Source organism: Caretta caretta, chromosome 3, assembly GCF_965140235.1.
Source record: "Caretta caretta isolate rCarCar2 chromosome 3, rCarCar1.hap1, whole genome shotgun sequence".
Lineage (NCBI taxonomy): Eukaryota > Metazoa > Chordata > Testudines > Cheloniidae > Caretta > Caretta caretta.
Window position 1 is genome coordinate 168,300,675 of NC_134208.1, and position 15,976 is coordinate 168,316,650.

At 42.7% G+C, this 15,976-nt stretch overlaps 2 protein-coding genes across 3 annotated transcripts in view; one reads left to right on the forward strand and one right to left on the reverse strand.

The window, feature by feature from the left end:
- The window catches only part of DTL (denticleless E3 ubiquitin protein ligase adapter), a 33,420-nt gene extending 32,259 nt beyond the window's left edge, over positions 1 to 1,161 (reverse strand). Inside the window, exon 1 of one of the 2 annotated variants that reach the window (XM_075127097.1) lies at positions 1,066 to 1,161. Coding sequence is in view for 1 of the 2 variants with exons in the window: in XM_048843121.2 (XP_048699078.1) it covers positions 492 to 537 (46 nt within the window). In the remaining variant the exon portion in view is untranslated. Of the gene's footprint in view, positions 1 to 491; positions 636 to 1,065 lie in introns of those variants that run through there. The other variant, XM_048843121.2, reaches the window with a different exon arrangement.
- INTS7 (integrator complex subunit 7) overlaps positions 915 to 15,976 on the forward strand; it is a 36,255-nt gene continuing 21,193 nt past the window's right edge. Inside the window, exons 1-10 of the mRNA XM_048843112.2 lie at positions 915 to 1,173; positions 4,066 to 4,195; positions 5,699 to 5,845; positions 7,029 to 7,166; positions 9,052 to 9,098; positions 9,890 to 10,089; positions 11,135 to 11,257; positions 13,152 to 13,269; positions 14,801 to 14,932; positions 15,533 to 15,630. Of these exons, the coding sequence (XP_048699069.1) occupies positions 1,083 to 1,173; positions 4,066 to 4,195; positions 5,699 to 5,845; positions 7,029 to 7,166; positions 9,052 to 9,098; positions 9,890 to 10,089; positions 11,135 to 11,257; positions 13,152 to 13,269; positions 14,801 to 14,932; positions 15,533 to 15,630 (1,224 nt within the window). The 5' untranslated portion in view covers positions 915 to 1,082. The remainder of the gene's footprint in view (positions 1,174 to 4,065; positions 4,196 to 5,698; positions 5,846 to 7,028; positions 7,167 to 9,051; positions 9,099 to 9,889; positions 10,090 to 11,134; positions 11,258 to 13,151; positions 13,270 to 14,800; positions 14,933 to 15,532; positions 15,631 to 15,976) is intronic.

Sequence of the window (15,976 nt, forward strand, 5' to 3'; positions counted from 1 at the left end):
GAGCCGAAGTACTCGTCATAATTTGAACACTAAACAGAAGAATCCACGACCTGTGCGGGGCATTTGCTATACCATTCGCTACACCCCCCGCGTTAGAAACGTCTTATCGAGATGCGCCAGACAAACCCCATCATCACAGGTAGCTGCGAGCCCCTCCCCGGGCTGGACAGAGCCACCCGTGGGGTGATCTCTCCAGAGAGGGGGCGCCCCAGCAGTGGGGCTGTCCAAGCAAGGACAGAGCACCAGGGGCGGCACTGCAAGGGACACACACCCCGTGCATCGGTCCCGCTCGCCGCGGAGAGAACAGGCACCTGCCTTCCCTCCCCGCGGCCCTGGCACCCACCCCCCGGCGTCGGGGCCGAAGCCGGGCAGGCGGTGTCCGGCGGAGCGGGCGGGGAATCCCAGGAGCTGCGGGCTCACGCAGCGGGAGACAGGGATCCGGATCCCGGGGAGCGGAGGGTCGGGCCCGTGGATCGCGGTCCGTTACTCACGCTGCGGCCCGGCCTGGGCCCGCTGGAGGAGCGAGCGGCAGAGCATGACCCGTTACGCAAGCAGCGGCGGGGACAGGAACGAACACAGCACCGACCATCCACTCCCGCCACCCGAACTACCCGCCAATTCGCCAAACTCCATTCCCGCTCCCCATTGGACAGAACGACGGGGACGGGGCTAGAGGCCACACCCGCTACCTCCCATTGGGCGGTGGCTCCGGGGCGGGGCCACGAGACCACACCTATTTCCACTCTGCCCATGGTAGATGCTGCCGGCGCTACGGTGAAGGCGGTGGGTAGTGGCACGTCACTGCACAGGGGCACCTATCGGAGCGCGCTGCGCATGTGCGAGAGACCCAGTGGCGGGAGTATGAGGCTAGCTGGGTCCGCACGTGCGGTGTGCAGCTGGTGACAGCGCATGCGTCCCCAAACGCGGTGGCGGGAACGTGACAGTGCGTGCGCACGCTGTAAACCCGTCGGTGGTGTGGCGAATCGCGCATGCGCAGCCGCAGGAGACGGTTAGGGGCGCTGGTAGCTGCGCACTGAGTTTACGAATCGTGCTGTGAGCTAGTACCGGGAGCGGGGAGCGCGATGGCCTCCGGCGCTAAGTCCTTCTTGGCGGACGCGGGCTACGGCGAGCAAGAGCTGGACGCCAACTCCGCCCTCATGGAGCTGGACAAAGGTAGGGAGAAGCCGCCCACCGCCCTGCTGTGGCAGCGCAGCGCGCATGCGCGGGCACGTAGTGGCCGCCCCGCCTCATCGAGGGGCTGGGCCGCGCGGGGTGTCTCTCCCGGGCCCCGCTCTGGGCCAGCCCAGAGGAGGACGAGGCCGGCCGCAGAGACACGCTGCCCTGTGCCCCCTCCCTCGGTCCGGCCGCGGCCCCTCCTTCGCGGAGCCGGTGCCCTGCAGCCAGCGGCCGGGCTGAGCGGCTCCTTCCCCTGGTACTGTTCGTGTTGCGATCGGGTCCTTTGTGCCGCCCCAGCATAGAGCGCCCAGACGGCGCCCGGCCGGGGCGTTTACAACCCCCACCGCCTCTTGCCGCTCCCCGGGTGTGACCGAGCCCTCTGGGCAGCGGCGGGAAGTCTGGCCCGGGTGGGTTCTCCTGCTCTTCCCGCCCCTACCCCCCGCAACATCCGAGCGCCTTCCAGCCGTGCGTCCCACTGGCCGGCTAGCCTCTGCCCCCTGCGCGTTCTCTCGTCCCCGGCCCGTGTGCCAGAGAGGCTCCTGGGTGGGACTTCATTTTAATCAGATGTGTGTAGCTGTATGGTCATGTTAGTGACGGCAGAGTCAGAGAAACGTGCCTTGGACTGACAACAGAAGGTGGCTTGTGGTGGACCTTAGCTCCTGTGAAAGTTCATTGTACAGTCTTGTTGGGCCGGCCCTTGAGCAAACTGCGGGAAAGGATAGCTCAGTGGTTTGAGCATTGGCCTGGTAAACCCAGGGTTGTGAGTTCAATCCTTGACGGGGCCATTTAGGGATCTGGGGCAAAAATTAGGGATTGGTCTTGCTTTTTGAGCAGGGGGTTGGACTAGATGACCTCCTGAGGTCCCTTCCAACCCTGATATTCTATGATTCTGTGATTCCTGTACAGATTAGCTTTACCCTTATTGTGCCAGGGAAGAGAAGTTGTTAATCACAGTCTTCATCCTAGAGCTTTGGCAGATCTCACAGGGCAGGTCTACACTAAAAACACTGCATCAGATGTTCTAAAGTGAGGGGAGAGCCCTCACCTTCTCATCGTTAATCCACCACTGCAAGAGGCAGTAGCTATATTGGTGGGAGAACCCTCCCACCAGCATACCCCTGTATACATTGGCACTGAGGTTGGCATAACTAAGTGGTTCCAGAGTGTGAATTGTTTACTGAGTGACATAGATATATCAAAGTAATTCTGGAGTGGAGACCTACCCTTAGATACTTGGGTCTAGATCAGGGGTAATCAATATATTTTTCATAAAGGTATAACTTTCTTGGTCAAGGTCCAGACTCCAGAGAAAATAATATAAAAAAACCAACAATAATAAGTAAATAAAAGATTTTGCAGTCTCTTCAAAAGTGTCTCGCGGTGTCGATTTGGCACATGATCCACCTATTGACTATCTCTGGTCTAGGCCATTGAGTACCTGTGTAGTGAGTGGAAGACAGGTCTGATTTGTTTGTGGTAGCCACTGTTGCTGACGAAACGTTCTGCAGCATTCTGTACCAATTGGAGTTTCCTAAGCACTGAATGTTTCACGTCTATCTATGTTGCATTGCTGTAGCCCAACTAAGAGTTGACGAAGGCATTAATAACTGAGGCCAGGTTATCTTTGCCAGGATGTGACAGATCTTCTAACCAACTGGAAATGATAGAAAGTGGTGAACTTGGATGCTGATATGAGAGCTTAGTGTTGGTGAGGAATCCAAGAGCACTTCTAAGCTATGGACTGGATAGAATTATTTGTTTTTGGGAAAAAATAATTAATGTGAAGAGCTTGTCAAGTACTACATGACCCAAACTAGTTGTAGCCTTCTCATGCTACTGCAATATACATGCATCCGATTAAGTGAGCTGTAGCTCACGAAAACTTATGCTCAAATAAATTGGTTAGTCTCTAAGGTGCCACAAGTACTCCTTTTCTTTTTATGTTTAATAATAACTGTTAACTAAAGTGAATGTGGATTGAAGTCTGTAGGAGAGCTGACAGAATGCCAGGGTCTGGAATTCGCAAGATTGTGCTCTGTGCTTGCTTTGTTGCCCTTATTCTGTGTATCTAATACCTCAGTAATATTTGTCAAGTGCATTCCTTAAGTGACTTCTGTAGTACCAAAAAGGAAACAAAAAGTAGTTCAGTTAGTGACTCAATAGTGCTAATCATGAGTATATTTGTATTTTGCTTGAAAGTTATCCTGCTCACTAGTTAATGATGGAAGACTGATGACGACTCAGTTTTCAATTGATAGGGACCAAAAGAGACATTAGACACTGCATAAAAGTATCAAAAACGTCAGTTTTAAATATTCTCTGCAGAAAGAATGTTTAACTTCCTTTACACTTTCAGAAAAATCAAAATTACCCTGACTTTACATATTTTAATGTATGTAAATTTTATCCTATCCAAGACCCTAATCTTACACACTTAAGCATGTGTGTCACTTTGCTCCCGTGAGTAGTCCTATAGTCTTCAATGGGACTACTCACGTGAGTAAAGTTAAATGTGTGTTTGGGTGTTTTCAGGGTCAGGGCCAACTGTATAGATGTCTCATTATTCATATAAATGTCTAATCCTTTCTAAAATATCCAGCTAAGCTTTCTGCCTCAATGGTATCTTGTGGCAATGAGTTCTGTGGGTTAATTACATTGTGCCTGTGTGTGGAGTGTGTCTTTTTTATTAGTTGCAGATTTGTTACCTTTCAGTTTCATTAACTTTGCCCTTAAGTTTTACTTGAGAGGGTAAATAGCCCATTTTACCTCCTATATTAGATTTGTCATGCTCCATCTTATTTCCACTCTAGATAATCTTGAGTTTTTCGGTCTTCCGTCAGGGAAAACCATAGCTATACTGCTAGAAAATAATTGTTGTTTTTCACATAGGCCTCAGGTCTGGAAAACTTGGGGAGCAATGTGAAGCTGTTGTCCGTTTTCCCAGACTCTTTCAGAAATATCCATTCCCGATTCTCATTAATTCTGCATTCCTAAAGCTGGCTGATGTTTTCAGAGTTGGGTAAGTATTGTGCTGCTTCACATCCCTGATCCTCAAGTAATTTTCTCTGATCCATGGTCCTTTGAAGCCTAGATAATCTTCCTGCTTTCCCTACTTCACAGCTACTATCCTGTCTAAGGGCATGGCTACACTTGCAGGTGTAGAGCGCTTTGAGTTAAACCAGCCTTCATAGAGCGCAGTAGGGAAAGCACTGCAGTTTGTCCTCACTGACAGCTTCAAGCGCACTGGCATGGCCATGTTAGCTGCTCTTGCAACGGCCACAGAGAGCAGTGCATTGTGGTAGCTATCCCAGCATGCAAGTGGCTGCAATGTGCTTTTCAAATAGGGGTGGGGGGTGGAGTGTGACAGGGAGTGTGTTTTGTGTATGTGGGGGGGGAGAGAGAGTGGGTTTTTGGGGGGCTGAGAGCATGTTGGCATGCTGTATTGTAAGTTTGGACAACAGCAGACCCCTTCCTCCCCCCTACCCGTTTCTCTCTCTCTCACACACACAGCATTCCACAGTAATCGTTTGCTTTGTCTCAGAGCAGATAAGCATGCTGGCTGTCAGAAACGGAGCTTTCAAAGGGCATTCCTGTAGCGATTCCAAAACAATGATGAGTGGCCACTTGACTTAAGGGGATTATGGGATGTTTCCGGTGGCTGATCAGAGCGCAGTAATGCGACACCTTGTTCACACTGATGCCTGGGCGTTTCAGCCAAGACGCACCAAGTGTTAATCTTCTCACTGAGGTGGAGTACCAGGAGCGCTCTAGCCACAGAGTCAGAGCGCTCTACGTGACTTGTCAGTGTGGACAGGTAGTGAGTTAGGGCACCCGGGGCTGCTTTAATGCACGCTAACTTGCAAATGTAGCCAAGCCCTAAGGAGGGTTGGATGGACTCTGTTTGGAGCCAGCTGACATCCTGCGTGGTTTGGAGTGATAAGGAACAATTGAAGGCATTGTTATTCTGTCCTTCTAAAGTAATGGTTCTCAAACTGTTGTACTGGTGACCCCTTTCACATAGCAAGCCTCTGAGTGTGACCTGACCCCCCACTCCCTAAATTGAAAACACTTGTTTATATATTTATCACCATTATAAATGCTGGAGGCAAAGCGGGGTTTGGGGTGGAGGCTGACAGCTTGCGACCCCCGATGGGTCCTGACCCCCAGTTTGAGAACCCCTGTTCTAAAGTTTTGTCTGCAGTGGGAATTTGCCCCAGTTACAGCCATTGTTGATCAGCCAGCAATGTAGATGCAAACATAGGTCCCACTGACACCTGCATCCACTCAGACCTCTTTGCAGTACTACCACTCCCAAAAAAGGATTGAGCCCAAAACATATACTAATCCTAGTACAAAACAAATGTAAAATAGGGTGTTTTGTAGTGGTCTGTAAATTTAATTTATTAATTTAAATCAGTTATAATCATTATTCTGATTCCCAGCCTGTTTGTGAATTTCCATTACACAGAAGTGTGTGTGTGTGTGTGTGTGTGTGTAATGTACTGTGTACATCTTCCAATAGAAACAACTTCTTGAGGCTATGTGTCCTGAAAGTCACTCAGCAGAGTGAAAAGCACTTAGAGAAGATCCTGAATGTGGATGAGTTTGTGAAAAGAGTTTTCTCTGTGATTCATAGCAATGATCCGGTTGCTCGAGCAATCACACTCAGGTATGTCTTCCTAATTTAAAACTACTTATCCTAAGGCTTTATGTGACGGCTGTTTAGTTAGAAAAGTAATGTTCATTAATTATTTAGAGTCTTTAAAAACTGGAATTAATTCTGCAACATTAAGAATGAATATCAGGCTGTTTCCTCTTATCCAAAGGAAAGTACAAGACAGCTGTTTTTAAAGGGAATAAGGTAACATATTTGTGACCTGAATAAGGAGGATACTAGATATCTGTTTGACGTGGTCAGAGTTGCCTAGATGTATCAGAGAGCAAAACTGCATCTTACATATGCAGTATTGGTGGGTTGCATGCACAAGTACCTTAACTTGTGTTTTGTGCCTCCTGGAATGTATAAAACGTGTATGTTATGTTAACACCCTTGCATTTGATATATTGAGATCACAAACTGTGCATAAATTTCCATTATGGTTCCACTACTGCTTGTACAAAACCGGAATAATTTGACTTTTTACAACATTTTTTTTTTTTGTATCTGACTTATTTTCACCATTTCTACTGATCATTATATATTATTTTCCTCTACCTCTGCCCTTGAAACTTTCGGCTCATTGCATGATATGTGAACTTGGAGGAGGTTTCCCTGCATTGTCCAAGTAGTGCACAAGGTGTAAACTCCTAGGAAAGCCAATGAGAAATGCACAGTCAAAACTTTTGTGTAACTTTAATAATGTTAGCGGTAACAGACTGGATTCACTCAAACATCATGGGATAAATTGCACCTCCCTGGCCAGCGTGGGTGCTCTGCCAAGGGTGAGAGACCTCACCCTGAAAGAGGACTTGTGGTGGTAACGCTGCTTTCCTCCCTTACATTTTCTGGAACTTTAATTGAGCCCTGTTGGTATAGGCTTCTCAGGTGATGTCTTGGGTCAGCACAAGTCATGATCACATCTTGATAGATTATAATTGCTTGCTGGTTCAGCAGTTAAAAAATCTACAGTTGGTTAGTTTTGACCTCAGTAAGCAGTTGTGAGGAGAAGGAAGGCACAGAGTTTTGTGATTAGGTAGGAAGCTTTTGACCATATATTATGTATGTCTGAGCTTTCTTAAAGGAATTACTGCAGATCTAATTCTTATCTTCATAGTTTATGTTCATTTTGGTTCACATTTCCCTACACACTGAATTAGTTGCTTTCTGATGCCGCTGTGATTTACTTCTGTAGGATGTTGGGGAGTATGGCATCCATAATCCCAGAAAGGAAGAATGCACATCACAGTATTCGCCAGAGCCTGGATTCCCATGATAATGTTGAGGTCGAAGCTGCTATATTTGCTGCTGCTAACTTTTCTGCACAGTCAAAGTAAGCTGTAAATTCTTCTGTGCTCTTATTGTTCGTATTTTAAGGAGTGGAAGCACTATTAATACAGTAGGACTCTTCACTGTCCTTCAGTAAATTTGGGATAACCTTCTGCAGTACTTGCCATGCCATATGTGGGGAGATACAAAAGAGATCTGTACCATTTATAATGTACAGCATGAATGTTGCAGGAAACTTGAAATCCTATTTAAAACCACACCCAGCAGGGGCATTTGAAACTCATTGAAATTTGCTTTCATTTTTTAAAAGCTGTGAGGAAAAGTTAAGAAATATAAGGGGGAAAAAACTTTAATTAAATAAACATGGTAACTTAAAAATCACACTCTTATCTAAATTTTTTCTTTACTTTTTAAATGTAATCCCTAAAATTTCTTTAATTAAAAGGGATTCAAGGGAATTTTTTTCCATGTTTTTCCTTTATAGTCAGTTTTTGTGAATTCTTTCACCGAGGTGAAGACCATTTAAAAAATACAAAAACCCAAAAAATGGAAGTGAGATTATAAAGTGGTAAACATAGGCAAGGGGAATCCATGGCAGAAATAGTGTCTGAAATTACTTTCAACTTTTTTTTTTTAAATTTGTCTATTTCACGTTGGTGGTGTTGCTCTAAATTTCCTACAACCTACTCTTAAAATGTTAAGAATGTCTGGAAAGTGAGTGAATCTGGCAACTACAATTGTATTTTTAAAGTGAGAAAAATTCAGTGGACTCCATTTAAGATGGGTGTCAACATTTTTCCAAACCAAACTGCCATTTTATATAGTTCCTGTGGTCATTAATGGTGAACTGTATAGGTTGTGGGGTTTTATTAAAAGAATCCCCAAAACCTTCTTGTGCAATTTTAAGAGGAAAATATTCTGTAACATTACATTACCTGTTTCAGAGTAACAGCTGTGTTAGTCTGTATTCACAAAAAGAAAAGGAGGACTTGTGGCACCTTAGACTAACAAATTTATTTGAGCATAAGCTTTTGTGAGCTACAGCTCACTTCATCAGATGCATTCAGTGCCACAAGTACTCCTTTTCTTTTTGCAATTACATTACCTGTGTTTTAACAAAATCTGAGTCAATTTCTATCTCCTTGGAATCTGCACTGCAGATTTCCTGATTTCTCTGCGGGGGACTAAGTGACAATAAACTGTCCTAAACAAAGGTTTGAATGAACCATCACTTCTGTTTATGGAGAGTTTCATAAAAATCACAATAATCTTAGCTCATTTTAATAGAACATGTGCCTAAAACTCCTTTATCCTGCAGGTTCAGTAATCAACCCCATTAACATATTTTTTAAAATCAATTGTCTACACCTGGAGCACCCTATATTTTGTTCTACAAATAAAGACCGAGTCAAATAAAACTTCTTGCTGTTGTTCAAATAGCATTACACAAGGTTAGGGAAAGCTTTTGGTTGTAGCAGTCTTTCCCTAGAATCTTAAGTCTCTACAAAAGAGCACTTGTAGCAAATTACATTGTTTAACACATAATATAGTGATCTTACAAGAGTGTTAGCATTGGAGCAAATGTTCCTGCTTGTGTTGGTGCGGATAAAGATGGGCAAGAGACTCAATTCTTTAGTTAGGCTAAGTGATAGACTTGGTAGATCTGTAATCTCAGGTTGAAAGTCTAGATTGATGGAAACTAATTATGTAACAAGTGTCTAAATGTGGCATTATTCTGTGATGTTGACTAGTAGCAGCAAATTTCAGTCAAGCAAACAAAAATGTCTTTCTGGATTTGCAAAATTACTCTTAAATCTTGAAGTTCACAAGCACAATCCTGCTTTTTATAGTCCCTCTTAATTTCTTGGATCATTATTAAACCATAACAGTCGCAATTTGAAGTTCAGTTGTGTCTTTTCTCTTCGCAGGGATTTTGCTGGAGGAATATGTAACAAAATCAGTGAAATGATTCAGGGTATGTAGGTGTATTGAATAACGGGAAGAAAATGAAAAGGTTTTAGTATTGTCCCTCCTAATGTTTAAATGTTACCAGAATCCATTGCTCCCTCATCCCTATACTTCCCTGAAACATTCCAGTTGCCTGAAGTTAAGTGAGCTAACGATTGATGCCGGGCAGGGCTCTGGACTACAGCTTGAATGTCTTCAAAAATGTAAATATCCAAAGCATGTTCTAATGTATCTGGTAAACTGAATCCATGTGTGTCATAGCATGTCCAAATACTATGTAATGTGGGTTTTTATGTTGACTTAGAATCTCTAGGTTTCTCTCTTTGCCTCTAGTCTCTGACAAGGCTGCCCTTCTGTCTTGAGCCTTTTGCAGTGACTTAATGTTATAACATGGGTCTCTTTTCCTTTATTATAATTGGAATAATGTAATGTAATTTGAAGGATGACTATTAATATAATTGAGGCACACCCAAAGGAGGAGTAATTGTTTCCCAGCCACTTTACCCATCCATTCTTAAGGCCATTCTAATTGAGAAAGGCTGGGTCCCAGTCTCCTTGGAAACTGACAATACTGCTCTTTAATGGTCTGGTGGAGTCTGTTTAGCACTGAGACCTGCTGTTTCAGGAATTGCGTCCTGCCTCCAGCACTTCTAGCTGCTGCTTCCCACAACTGGCCTTTACTTTGTCTTTCTGTGTTTTTTTGTCTCAGTCACCAATGTCATTTAAATGTAGTATTTGAAAAGTTCAGGGTTCATTGAGATCTGCTCTGGCACCTAAATACCTCTTTCCATGCACTAGGCTTAGCCACGCCAGTGGACTTGAAGCTGAAGTTGATCCCCATACTACAGCACATGCACCATGATGCCAGCCTGGCATCTAGCTCCCGTCAACTTCTCCAACAGCTGGTAACATCCTATCCTTCCACCAAGATGGTCATTGTTACTCTCCACACCTTTACTTTGCTTGCTGCTTCCTCTTTGGTGGACATACCCAAACAGGTAACACGTAATTGCTCTAAAGGTAATCCCTTATTTGAAAGTGCAAAACCGCTTAAACATCTCAGTTCCTTTCTGATAGTGAAAATAGTTAGATCATAGTCTGTGTTCCTATCCCTACTGCAGATGAGAAGTATCCTAGAAACTGCATTTATTTATTTATTCTTTATTTATATACTATTTGTCTCTTCAACCCCGTCCAAACAATCTCCTCCTTAAAAGGGGCAATAACATTTGATACCCTGCTTCTCTTGGAGCTCTTACATCTTGCTTCTTGTATGCAGGCCCCTGCACCTGCTTCTCACTCTGTTGCCTTCTCTGATTAGTTGGGATCCTTTCCTTCCACCAAACCCAATCTCTTATCTGCAAACTAGAAAAATGAACATACATTTAAGGTCTTTGTATGTAAAGAGGCACTTGAACCCACTGATGTAAATTACAAATATCAGTCAAGACATGGAACTATAGTGACATTCTCAGCTTAAAGGGGGAATGTTTTCCTCTTATGTAATTGTAACTGTGTGGGCCCAGACAAGTGATGAGCACACAGTAAATCCATATATAAATGAAGTGTGGTATTGGGTTAACTCATTCTTATTTAAAAAAAAAAAAAATCATGAAAATCTGTTGGTCCACTCTTAGCCTCTTGTAGCCACACTAGACTACAAGATCTATCACTGGCAGCCTTTAGCCTAACAGAACAACTCTGTCTGAGATGGCTTGGGTAAGTGCTACTCCAGTTCAGAAGCCACTGTTGATGGTATTAGATATAGGCAACCTGAAACATGATAGGATACCTGGTGTGCTCCATTTTTATGGAAATATGTAGACTGCTCTCCCAGCCCTTGGGTGTTTAGCAGCAACGCTGTCTGAGCTCTGAACAGTCCTGAATGCTTTGAATATACATGTGAATCGTATACAGTTATCTTGTGAGCTTTTTTTTTTAAAAGGATTTCTCTGTTGTAACCTCTGCTTACGTGTGTGGTTTTTTTAACTAATTTAACTACAGAATCCTACTTAATATTTTAAGCTCTGTTTATTGTTGCAGATTCAGCTTTTGCTGCAATACTTGAAAAATGACCCCAGGAAAGCTGTGAAAAGACTTGCTATCCAAGATCTAAAGTTATTGGCAAACAAAACCCCACATACATGGAGCAGAGAAAACATTCAGGTTTGCAATCTTTAAGAAACATTTTTATTGTAAAATTTTTCAACTAAATGCCGTCTTTTTTCTTACAAATGAGTATAGAAGTATAGATGTCCCTGTTAAACATGGAAAACTAAGCTTGTCCATTTTAGGAAGAAGTGTTAGTTAAAAGTAGCAGCAGTGCTCTTTTTAAGCAATTCTTGCCTTATGACATGCTTTGCAAGACAAACTCACATCAAGCTTCTCTCAGCAACACTAAGCACTTTCATATTGGGCTCATATTAATGAGTTAGATGACAGAGTGGGATGTTCTACTACCTCAGATTAATGAGTTTGGTTTTCTTGCCAAACTGACATGTCATTTCTCATTGTAAATGTGCCTACAGGGTATCAGATGCATTTCAGGTTTTTCTTAATTTTAATCACCCTCAACTGTCCACTAACAGCTGCTTGACAGAGTAGCTTAATTTAAAAAAGTCTTTGGTTTGTGCATTGGCTGTGTTAATACATAGTTTGAGTTGCCCTCCCATACCCCAGTTAAAATGCTTGGACCACTATATTTAAAATTTTTTTTTAAAAGAATAAAATCTAATACTTTACAAGCCAGCACAGAAAAGGCCGTACTACTAATGCAGGTGGGAGTTGATGGGGAAACTTCATGAGAAGGACATTGCATAGTTTTTCTCGGCCCACCTGGCAGGGGTGAGTACTTAGACATGTGAAGAGATCGCTTGAAGAGGAGGTCTCGAATAAAGCTAGATTTATCTTCATATACAGTTTTAAATACCAGAAGTGGCAGCCTGTAAAATTAATGAGGGCTGTCAAACTATTACTATTAAAAAAAATAATAATTGTGATTAATTGCAATTTTAAGCACACTGTTAAACACTAATAGAATACCACTTTAAATTTATTAGTTTTTGATGTTTTCTACGTGTTTCAAATGTTTTGATTTCAGTTACAATACAGAATACAAAGTGTACAGTGCTCACTTTATATTTTTTATTACAAATATTTGCACTGTAAAAAATAAAAGAAATAGTATATTTCAATTCATTTCATACAACTACTATATTAATACTCATCCAAAAATATAATTTCAATTGGTATTCTATTAGTGTTTAACAGTACGATTAAAACTGAGATTCATTTTTTTAATTGAGTTAATTTATTTTAATTGCTTGAGTTAATTGCGATTAATTGACAGCCCTAAAATTAATATGTTCTCTCCTTAGCTGAGAGATCAGACAGGCCTGTGGTAGGACTGCAAACTTATCAAGGCAAGCAGTGCTAAGACCAATGGGATTGGGACTTCCAGAAGCTACCATAACACAAATAGATGATGATAACCAAGAAAATTCAGAGTGTTTATTATCAGCAAGCTTAGAATCTTTATTCTTTTCCATTGGATAATTTTTCTTTTATTTAAAAACACTTTTTTGTAAGTGGTGTTGCAGGAAGTGACACTTGAAACTGTTTACAGACAGTTCTCCTTGAAACAAGGACCTTCACGGATTGTAATAAGTTGAATATTGTATGCACTATCTGTGGAATGGTGGATAACTCTGTCTCCAAATTCTACAGAGGTTTTATTATTGAGAAATGTCAGGTGAAAAGTTAGTGATATTTTAACAAACATAATATATTTTATTGATAACTTGTGAAAGCCGTGTCACTTTGAGGACAAGACTTGTACGCAGTCTATTAAAATTGCTTTAGGACAATGGCAAGTGAGGAAATATATTTGCAAGATCTGAATTTGATGTCGATAGTGATTTTTTTTTCCTATACAGTTTTACCTGTATTAAAATTAACTACAAAGTTTAAAAAAAAAAAAAAAGAGCAAACATTTATGAAGACGGTGAGTTTGTAAGATTTTTTTTTTCCCCCCCCATATTCTTTTCTCTTTGGTTTTTAGGCACTCTGTGAATGTGCTCTTCAAACTCCTTATGACAGCTTGAAACTAGGCATGCTATCTGTCCTTGCCACGCTGTCAGGAACTATTGCCATCAAACAGTACTTCAGCATAGCTCCAGGTAAGAAGAGCAGATTAAATCAGCCAAATTTTAGCCCTTTTATTGTAGGGGTTTGGTAAGTGTTGATCTTCAGCCACTTTATTATTGTTAATAATACCTTACATAACACTTCCCTGAAGGCTCCTAAAGCACTTCCTAAACCATGAACTTTAATCTGCCCCCATTAAAGTCCATGCAAGCAAGCTTTTATAAATAATATAAAAATTATAATTGTGATGGAGTGTAGTATATTAGAGCAGATCTCAGACATTCTATGCCATGCTCTGGCTTCAATTTGTTGTGGGACTTTGGGTAAGCCATTTACTCCTGTGCCTCAGTGTCTCTGTTAGTAAAGTGGGGCTATTAATATTTACCTAGCCTATCGGTATTGTGAGGCTTAAATCATGTTTATAGGGTGCTTTGAGATCATAGGATGAAAAAATCCATAGATGTGCAAAATGCTTCAGAGAGAGTGAATACATGGAGTGATGTAGTTTAGGCTTTATTGGCATGAGGCTGGAACCGTTGTATTCTCCAGGAGAGGCAAAGCCACTGAACAGTTATGTGAGGATGATGCACATGAGTGTCAATAAAACCTTTTTTTGACACAACTGTGTATTCTGGATGTGTTGTGTATTATACTGAATAACTTGGGAAATATTTCAGGGATCTCTTAAAATGCTCCTGAGTGGTATTGGTTTTTTTACTCCTTATTTCTGAGGCCATACTGCCTTAGTTGCTGGGAATCCAACTGCATAGGCCATGGAGGCAGAGAAAAATAACCAATAAATTTAAAAAAAACCTGTAAATGACTTGTAGCCTAATGCATAATGAAGGTTTGAATTTGGTGCAAAGGTCACAGTGTTCTCGAAATCGTGAGTGTGACCCTGCAGCAATGGCCTCTGTTCTACAGGGCTGGGCCTGGCTCCCTGCTCTGGGTGTTGTGATCTGTCCCACGCGGTTGCAGCACCACTCAGTTTTGGCACATCCACCCCTCTGTAGATGGAGATAGAGGTGTGAATGTACTAAACCTGAGCAGTGTTGTGACCAGGGAGCCAGGCTCAGCCCCGTGGGACAGGAGCCACTGCTGCAGGGTGAATGTAGAGTTGGCTCACTCTCCGCTCCCAGGCTTCCCACTTCCCCTGTTTGTGATTTTACTGGAGTTATTTGCACCTCTGCTGTGAAATTTATTAAAAATTTGAGACACAATCATAGCTTGCTTATGTGTAATAATGATCCTATGTTAAATATTCATTACCTTCTTGCAAATGCCGTGTCCCATTGGAAAGTTTCATTCACAAATATTAGGCAGCCTTCAGGTTTAAGGGCTATCAGAGACATCCAGCCTATGTAGCATATGCGCATGCATGCGGACAGCGAGAGGGAATTCCACATGTGGGGGAGGAAACATTTGAGACTGGGATGGGGAATGGGAAATTGAACTAGAGAAACAGTCAGCCAAGCGGAATTGAACTTAAAACTGTGGAAAAGATCTTGTGACATAATTATGGATTATGTTGCTGTACTATCCTTCTTTTGTCTCCTTATTTAGGAACAGCAACAACAGCAAGATCATTTGACTTAGTAAAGCTGGCACAGGAATGCTGTTACCATAATAACCGTGGCATTGCTGCTCATGGTGTGAGAGTTCTGACTAATATATCTGCTTCTTGCCAAGAAAAAGGTAACTCACAAAGTGGGTGGTGGAACAATTCAGCTCATGATCAGGCTTTTGTGCACTTTCTCTTGTTGCCGGGAGGCTTGCCCTGTCCCCGAGTTTCTTGGCTTTCTTTGGAATTGTTCCTCCTCAGATTTGTGGACAGTGGAGAATGCAGATTTATAACCAATTATAAATATTTTAGAGTTTCATGAAGATTCTCCCCACTGTTTAATCCCGGGATCCCTCTGAAGAGGGTTTCTATTTGAATGGGTGCTGATCTCCTCTGTAGCAGCCTCTGTACCATTACCAGAAGCTAGAACACTGCCCTTCCCCTCTGGAGAGCTGTTGGTACAAACCCCAGTGTAAACGATTGTCATAATGTTCAGTAGTTTTGCCCTACTCCAGGCTTGTGCACATCATAAAACCGTAGCCTGTACTAAATAGTTTCCTGAGACTTGTAAAAGCGGACTTGTTGCTGATCAGAATTGAGGTGGTGTGGCAGAAGCGTGGGGAAAGTTTGCATTATCCTGCTGTTGCACCCTCAGTCATGAGCACTAGGTTCACAATCATGTTCAAAAATAAGTAGAACAGAACTGAATGCTTTACTCTGTTCCTTTCTCCTAGATCTCCTGGTTTTGGAGCAAGATGCGGTCTTTGGCCTTGAGTCTCTTTTAGTTCTTTGTAGCCAAGATAGCAGTCCTGGTGCTCAAGCAACCTTAAAGGTGAAGAGAGTCATAATATCTGTTTCTTTGTTTTGTTTTTGTTTATCATCGAAATGTAGGGCTGGATGGGACCTTGAAGTTATCAAGTCCAGCTCCCTGTGCTGAGGCAGGACCAAGTAAACCTTATAATTCAACTGTCATTCATATTACATCTTCTACACTAGAAAGATCTTAGTCTGGCTGGTGTTCTAGTAGGAGTACAGTGTACTGCCAGGGAGGAGCTTCAAGTTCCCCAGTGCTTTGATCCCAAGATGATAAAGGGTAAGGAGCACAATGAAGCCAGAGGAGTGTAGAAGCCATGCCTCCTATCAATTCAGCAACTGACAGCAACTCCTGTCAATTCAGC